The sequence below is a fragment of the Sander lucioperca genome, chromosome 16 (assembly GCF_008315115.2).
Source record: "Sander lucioperca isolate FBNREF2018 chromosome 16, SLUC_FBN_1.2, whole genome shotgun sequence".
In the NCBI taxonomy this organism is placed as follows: Eukaryota; Metazoa; Chordata; class Actinopteri; order Perciformes; family Percidae; genus Sander; species Sander lucioperca.
This window is the reverse complement of record NC_050188.1, coordinates 13,860,198-13,868,277: the sequence shown is the minus strand read 5'-3', so window position 1 is coordinate 13,868,277 and position 8,080 is coordinate 13,860,198. Positions and strand designations below refer to the sequence as shown.

The window sequence follows — 8,080 nt, the reverse complement described above, 5'->3', positions numbered from 1 at the left end:
ACATGAAAAAGCATGTCATTTTTTTTTAATTCATTTTAATTAAACATAAATCATTATTCTCTCGGTATCTGACACACACTGAACCACAAACCTGAGCGATATACAACATACAACACATATACAAACGCCTTTTTATTTACTGGACATTTTTGAGAAGGATTGAGAAAGGACAAAGAGGGCAGTGAAGAAGAAGAAGAAAAGGGGCTGGGGCGACCTCTAGCTCACCCAGTAAGAGCGTGTGCCCCATGTAGGCTGAGGCCTTTGCAACGGCCCAGGTTTGAATCCGACCTGCGGCCCTTTGCTGCGTGTCATCCCCCATCTCTCTCCCACCTTTCCTGTCATCCACTGTCACTCTGAAATAAAGGGACAAAAGCCCCCAAAAATAATCTTAAACTAAATTAAATGGGGAGATGAGAACAGAGGTGGACTGCAGTCATCCATAACACGGCGTGATAAAAGAGCTAAACTGACCTGGACCTGATAAGGCTTGATACCAATTTGGAGGGATCAAGACAAACTGTTGAAAAAAAAAAACATCCAGATGACATAAAAGCAGGATCTGCAATACAAGGGTAAGTATGCATGTAGATGTCCAATACACTAGTAGTATTGTATTACCTGTACACACATTTTATATTGCTAAAGAATTCAACCTTTTTTTTTTTTTTTTTTTTTTTTTTTTTGAGTGTCGTTTCTTATTTCCAAAGTTATGGTCCTATTTTAAAGTGGGTAGCCTAAACGGACTAAACCTAAAACAAAAGGCCAATAACAACTATGTAAATATATTAAGACTCCTTATTTGACATATCACACACTCATATACATACAAGCTTATCCTACAGGACAATTCAAAAATAAAATATCTAATTGTGAATTGTTTATTACCTGATGTGTCTCGATTTGTCAAAATCAATAGTCTTCGGGATTGGCAGCTTCTAGTCTACGTGGTCAGTTGGAAATCCTGGTGTGTCCTTAGACAGGCCAAAGACTCTACTCCAACATTTTGGCAATTGTAGGGTCATGCAACTGTTCTGTCCATATATCCTATATATATGCAAACGTAAAGCTCTAGATAAACACTCAAACTGAAATGTTTTCAGGGAACAAAAGCTATGATCAACCTGCCCAGAGAATATACAGTACTCCACTTTACGACTTATTTAAACCCCCCCAAAGAACTTTGAGAATAAGGAGTCATCATCCCGCATGTCCGAAAATGGATTTTGACCACCTGAAATATAAACAAGAATGCATTAGAATTAGATCAAGCTACTACATAACTCAAAAATATTCTAAAAAACCTGAACAATCAATCAATTAAAAAAAACCCACTATGTATAGACTGACCTGATATGACAGGTCCAGTTTGACGGTCTGGTCCCTCCAGCCTACCAGGACCTCCTGAGTGGGTCACCGTGGTCTCTTCCTTACCTTGGCTGTCTCGAACTGTTCGCCTCTCTTCTACAGTCTGACAGACATCAAAACAGTAAAAAAATATGCATTCACAACCAAGTGTAAACAAAAAAAGAAAGAAAAGAGGATTACAACTGAAGATATACAGAAAATAGTCATAATAGTAGTTTTTTAGTAGGTTTTCCCCAGCAAGAATCATTTCTCAGACCCAAGCAGTATTACTGTCATGTTGCAACCACTGGGCTAAACTGGGCCATGAAAATCTGCTGTGAAAGTCAGATAAAGTGTTTCTCTCACCCCATCAGGTTTCACCACCTTGGTGACGATGACCGATTGGAAGAATGAGCGGGTCCTGGGTTGGTTTGGAGCCTGACCAGCAGGTGGTGCCAGAAACTGATCCAGGCCCCCAGAGGACACTGCAGAGTCCAGATCTGGATGGGAATGGGAAATCAGTTGGAACACAGAGCAAAGTCATATACATCATTTGTTTTACTGATTAAAAATATCACCCACCTCTGTCTTCTTTGCACTCGTCCTCTGGAGCTTTCAATGGCCCTCTTTTCCAAATATCATTAAACTATTAAGAAACCATAAGAAAGTTGAAACATGATAGTGACCAGTGACACTTAATGTTGCCACAGAAACAAAGTCTTTGAAGCAAATATCTTACTCACCTTTGAGAAAGGGGTCCAGCCATGGAATGGCAAGCTGGGAAATTCGGGTGACTCAGAAGAAGGGTGGCCGTTATTTCTGGGCTCTCGAGATGGCCCTGCATGGGGTCCTCGTGGGTTGTTGTCCGGGAATTTGAGCATAAAGTCTCTCAGGGGGTTCCCACCCGATCCCCCTCCACTCCTCTCTGCTCGTTCCTGAGGCGGCGGCGGCATGATACTGGGAACACCTAGAACATAAAAGGAGACACAGACTGAATCTACAACTCAGAATTGCAAAAGAATTAGGTGAGCGGTAAAGTACTGGATTACGGCTCAGTTTTCATACCAAAGTGTCCAGAATATAGCTGTCTGTCCCAGTGGCCCAGCTGGGAGAATATTTCCTCCATCTCCCTGAGGACGTGGCCAAACACTGGAGGCTCCTGGATCCTCATCCCGTCAGGGCCAACGCTGAAGCCAAACCTCCAGGCACTGTCAAAGGGGTCCTGCTGGTCCCCCCGGAACCCATCATAGTAAAATCCATCTTCTTCTTCATCCTCATCGTCCTCATCATGAGTCATCGCATCGAAGAAAGGGTCCCTGATACAGTATGGATGACGTGTTATTAATGTTCATTGACTATCAATCTTGCTTTGGGTTTGCTATGTCAACTGACCAACAGTAAATAGACCTTCAAGTACTCAATCGTATTAATTATGAGGTCACACTGAGCCTAAATACAACAGCAGCCATGTTAGCTGAGGTACCCCTGTGGTTATCCTGGCAGAGAAACCCTAATCTTGTAACTAAATCCGTTTCATTAACGTTACCTAGCTAACTAACCAATAGCGTGCAATGCATGTACCAAGCTAGCGAACTTATGCTAGCTTAAGTTATTTTAGAGTGGCAGCGGTGTACTAAAGTTAACGTTACTTGACTCCATAAACTTACCTTCGTCCACGATGATGGCCTCCAGGTACTCCGAAAATCCCGCGAAATAAGTCAAAAACACTCATTTTACACTCATTACAAACAACTCTTGTAGAAAACTAAAAATAACTGAAAATAAATATACCAACTTCAGACACCTGCTCGAGAAAACAAAAGCCTCAGTTGTCAACAGTGTCGTAAAGCGTTCCAGATATTTCAGAGTGACGCAACCAGTAATAATGCTACGTTACCGTAAATAACAGTGGGGATGCGCAGCAGAAATAACCCCTCAGGTGCCAGTTTTAAACGCTTGTTTGACATGCTTAGTTACATACTTAAATAAATAATTCAAATTGTCCCGGACCGGTTTATTAGCTAGTTGTTGTCAATGATGGAAGTAATTAACTATATTTACGCAAGTTGAGATACTTCTACTTTACTTAGCTGGCTACGTTTTGTGCTACACTTGACGTTACTCGATATTTTTATTTGACTTGTGCTTTTTACTGAAATGTATCTCGATTTATTTTTACATACAAAACATCGTATGACAAAAATATATACACAAGATATGATCCATCGTTATTGATTTAACATCCAAATAGTCGCCTAGCTACATAAAGCCGTTAAACTCAGCTCCATCTCGACTAGCTAACCATTGAAATGCTGCTAATGCATGAATAGTAAATATAATTGAGCTAGCTAACGCTATAGCTAGCTAGACTAGCAGAGGCATTCTGTTGCATGTACTATTAAAACTATCAGTTTTTGCAAAGTACATTAACGTTAGTTGATAACACTTCTGAATTCCTACTTGAAGTATTTCTATAGTATGGCATTACTATACATAGCTAGCCATAGATAGAGTTTTATATCTATGTAGCTAGCTATGTGATCTACCACTGCCTGTTGAAGTGTTTGCTTACCAAGGAAAAGCCTAATGGTTAAGGTTAAAGCGGACTGCTGTTTCCTAGCAACAGCGTTCCATCGCCAAGCGCCTGTAACGTTTCAATGTGAAAACAAATAGGAATGTAGTTGTCAAGGAGCCTAAACAAAGCTTTAAGAGGTGAAAGAACCAGAAATAGACAAAATGCCAATAAACAAATTAATTAAATGTACTGACTAAAAAAAGTAGTTACCCCCATGAAATGTATTGCAAGTATAAAGTTGCACAAAACGGAAATACCCAATTACAGTATACCTATTTGTGAATGTGCCATCATTTCCACCGCTGCTTTTCACTTCACCTCTGATAATTTAATGCATCAGCTACACCACCTCACGAGGTAAACAGTACATATTATTGTCATAGACTGTATATAGAAGGTTATTGTCCTGTCAGGACCAGCAACATGGCTGTAAGTTGACTAATCATGTTTAGATATACATATATTCTATATGCAGTCAATGGATATACATGACTGGAAAGAGTATTTCTTTTTAGAAACTGTAAATGGCGGAAAAACTGCCATGTACGTATTTAGGTAGCATCCTAGATATTTAGCTAGCCTGTTCAGCAGACATCAGCTAGCTGTCAATCATACTGTAAAACACGGCATTTAGATTCAAGAAATGCATCCAAATCAATTAAAGATACAAAGCAAAATGGCTACAGAAGTGATGTGTTTGGACTGTACTTGCCCCTGCTGATCCCCTGAGTTAGATATCTCAACCCTACAGCCTCTGAGTCAGATGGTTTCAATTGCACCAAACACTTGATGGCACAAGCTTTAGCTACAGAGTTTGTCAATTCATTGTTCTTTTGATATCAAGTTATCAGTGACTAACAAAATGAGATGAAGGCCAGCCTTCAGCAACAAACAAACACTGGGCATCACTGTCAAACTGTTGGAGGAAGAACTGCTGCTGCATTTACAAGCCACATGAGAAACAAATAGTTTCTTAAAAGACATTCACATCCAAAATGATGAAAATGTCTTTTCCTGGTTTATTTACTTAATATTTATATATTTTACAAAATAAAAAAAAAAATATATGAAACAAAAAGCTAACAAGTCTGCAAGGATTTAAGAAGGAAAAGGAGAAAGCCATCGAACAGGGACTACAGTACTTGTGTTTTTTTATATGTACAAGACAAGTTTATCCATTTAAATTTTTAAAACGCACAGTACAAAAAGAAAAAAAGAAATCACTGACAAAAAACCCATAGTACAATTCTGTCCATCAGTATTCAATGCTGCAGGTTTCCTTACAATGGGGGACAGGTGGTGGAGCAGGGAGGTGGCGGGGGGCCTAAAAAACAAACAAACAATAAAACACACTGGAAGGCAGATTGGGTGTGTATTGGCCTTGGAAATCATTCAACATCTCTTGCAGAACAGGTGGGGCCTTTATGCAACACATTTATAATTAATGGGAACAGTTACTGTACAAGTGTTAGATAATGAAAAATTCTGTGCTAGGCAAAAACAGCACAGTACACAACCACGGCCCCGTGTGTACAAACATGCACGCAGTCACATGACAAACACACTGTCCTCACAGTCCAAGCCAGTGAGCTCACTTAAATGTCTTCATATATAATATATCTATATTTGGTAAAAAATAAACTTCACAACTCTACCAATTTAGAGAATTGTTTTTTTAAACTTAAAAAAAAAAAAAAAAAACATTTAACAGCAATTAAGCAAATTATTGTGTTTGGGTCTTTTGTGTGGGAGGGAAGAGTAACCACCAAAATTAATACATGGGGAGTTGAGGGTGAGAAATACAAAACCAGCCTGTCCCCCCACCTTCAGATATTACTTCATTCCTCCCCATCTGCAAGAAAAAAGGGGGGAGGGGGAAGACCAAAAAAAAAAAAAAAAGACCAAAGAGGAAACGGTAATTCTTTTAGAAAACAGTTCTATGTTACATACAAGTCAAAGAAAAAAGGGGTGGGGCTGGGGATTAACACAATACAAATTCCCAACACTCAATATTTCACCTCTTGAAGGTGTATTTCTATAACGATTTAGCTCCGATCTCCCCTCTCTTCTAAGCCCCCCATCCCTCCCACGCATCATTACAGTGCTTGTTCTCTCGGCACAGCACCTTCCCTGACCGCAGTCAGGGCTGCAGGAGTGCTGGGCCAAGAGACTGGAGAGGGAATCTCGGCAGGAGGAAGAGGGAGTTTATATGTGGAGACGATTAGCAGTAGGAGTGATGAGCCCCCTTCTAGCTTCTGTCAACAGTGTGGGGGCCGCGACAGTGGATGTTAGTTTGCCCCCCAGTTGTAGCTGTTGTATGCCGACTTGTTGATCTGAGACTTCTGCTGAATGGAGGCATTCTGGCTGCGCTGTCCAGTGCCGCTCTGTGGAGAGAGGACAGAGTTCATCTGTGACCTGTTGATTGATGCCATGGTTTTTTACTCAAGTATTATGTCGCTTAGTGAAATTATTAACCTAATACACACCAGTGTTTCCCATACATTGATTTATTTGTGGCAGTCCACCACAATATCAACGATGACCACCACATATTGATTTTCTATTTCTATTATACATTTTTAAGATTTTAAATGGGTAAAATCTTACTTCATTGTAGAGCTGTGTAGAGCACATTGATTCGCTCAGCCCCTCAGGAAAAACAACACATTGAAACCCGTCTGAATAGCCCTGCGCCCACCTCCTCTTTGTGCACGACTGCTTAGCCACAGTAAGCCTCTGGCTTAACTGTACATCTAGGGCAACAGCTTTCACAAGTTCACCTGGAACTCCCAAACCACAGGTACGTCTGTTTCTCTCTGTCGTGATTTTTCACAGAAACCAACATTAGCTACGATAGCTGACATTAGCTAACATGCCAGCTAGCACTTGTTACAGTGGACCTATGCATAATGTCACTTAACTTAAACCAACCCGGTTCTCTGTGAAAATAACAACGGCAGAGAGATAGACACTTAGCTAGGGCTGAAACGATTCCTCGAGTAACTCAAATTTTTCCATTACTAAAAATCCTCAAAACAAAATCATTGCCTCGAAGCGTCGTTTAAACAATGTAACAAACATTGTATACCGCTGTGTTTCCGCACGGATGATTATTACAGTCGCACAACGGGCTGATGCTGCTGTTGACACATGCCGTAAAGACTAACGGTGCAGATTACAAAATGAAGGAAGAGAGCGAAAATAGTGAGGGGCTAAGAGAAGAGAAAGGCGGAGAAAACGACTTGGGATTTGGGATCATTTTAAGCTGCAAAATAACTCTGGACAGTGTGTCATGTAGCGGACAAGTTACACAAGGTAACATTAACATCTGCATGCAGTCTCTCGTCCAGCCTTCACACAACTAGCTACAGCATGCTACTCTGTAAAAAGTGTTTTTTTTTTTTTGTTTTTTTTTTTAGAAAACAAGCTAAAACAAAATCTGTTGCTAAACTTAACTGCTAGCAGAGACAAACCAGCCCCTTTTTCTTAACCAGCACCTCCTGCACATGGCTACTTAATATGCACGTGAATGAAGTCATCGGAACATGCAGATGATGTCTGCATTCTTCATTCTTTCTAAACCTATCTCAGATTGGCCTTCTAAAAAGTGTGTCCCCCAGAACAGTATAGTTTAATAGCCCTGCTGTTAGCTTTCTACAGTCACATGTACCAGGGCTTAGTGAACAGCTTTTTTCCCCTATATGCAGTGTAAAAAGCCAGAGGCATGAATGGGAAGGGGGGCGAAAAAGATTTACATTTAGGCCACCAAAATTTACTTTGGCCACCTAATTTAGGAGCAGGGTGGCCCATGCCACCAGTGCTTAAAAATATTAGCATCTATTATGCAATGAAATTGTTGCTTTTTCTAAAAATGAAACCTCTTTTATATATTTACTATTACTATTTACTATAAAGCATTTCTTATCCGATTACTCGATTAATCAATGGAATAATCGGTAGAATACTCGATTACTAAAATAATCAATAGCTGCAGCCCTAAGCTTAACATACTTGCCTGCTGTTTGGGAGTTCCCGGTGTTATGCTAGCTGTGTGGTGATGCCAGGCTTCAGAGCAGCGGGCTCAGCTGTGGGTCTGACGTTTTCTCCAGATTACATGTAAATCACACTCGCCTTGCCCCCTCCCCTCAAACGTGACAGAAA

At 40.4% G+C, this 8,080-nt stretch overlaps 2 protein-coding genes across 8 annotated transcripts in view; both read right to left on the bottom strand.

Moving 5' to 3' along the window:
• Positions 1–682: 682 nt before the first annotated feature.
• Positions 683–3,290, bottom strand: hax1 (HCLS1 associated protein X-1). Of its 2 annotated transcripts, none has more exons than XM_035993245.1 (7): positions 3,012–3,290; positions 2,410–2,660; positions 2,088–2,311; positions 1,927–1,990; positions 1,711–1,829; positions 1,348–1,468; positions 683–1,231 (listed from the first exon to the last, which is right to left on the bottom strand). In XM_035993245.1, exons 1-7 carry the CDS (start codon positions 3,074–3,076, stop codon positions 1,161–1,163), a joined length of 915 nt encoding a protein of 304 aa, XP_035849138.1. In that variant the 5' UTR covers positions 3,077–3,290; the 3' UTR covers positions 683–1,160. The 2 variants fall into 2 exon arrangements, with proteins under 2 accessions (XP_035849138.1, XP_031151954.2); XM_031296094.2 differs by having other exon boundaries at positions 1,711–1,844; positions 3,012–3,287.
• A 1,634-nt stretch (positions 3,291–4,924) lies between these two features.
• The window catches only part of ubap2l (ubiquitin associated protein 2-like), a 33,977-nt gene continuing 30,821 nt past the window's right edge, over positions 4,925–8,080 (bottom strand). For all 6 annotated transcript variants that reach the window (XM_031296088.2, XM_031296087.2, XM_031296091.2 and 3 more), the window contains one exon: positions 4,925–6,303. In XM_031296088.2, coding sequence (XP_031151948.1) covers positions 6,208–6,303 — 96 coding nt within the window. In that variant the 3' untranslated portion in view covers positions 4,925–6,207. The remainder of the gene's footprint in view (positions 6,304–8,080) is intronic.

Coding starts and splice junctions, on each gene's coding strand:
- hax1 (XM_031296094.2), bottom strand. CDS start 3,076: ATGAGTGTTTTTGACTTATTTCGCGGGATTTTCGGAGTACCTGGAGGC. Junction 2,661..3,011: donor GGCCATCATCGTGGACGAAG/GTAAGTTTATGG, acceptor ATACTGTATCAG/GGACCCTTTCTTCGATGCGA. Junction 1,845..1,926: donor CGAGTGCAAAGAAGACAGAG/GTGGGTGATATT, acceptor ATTCCCATCCAG/ATCTGGACTCTGCAGTGTCC.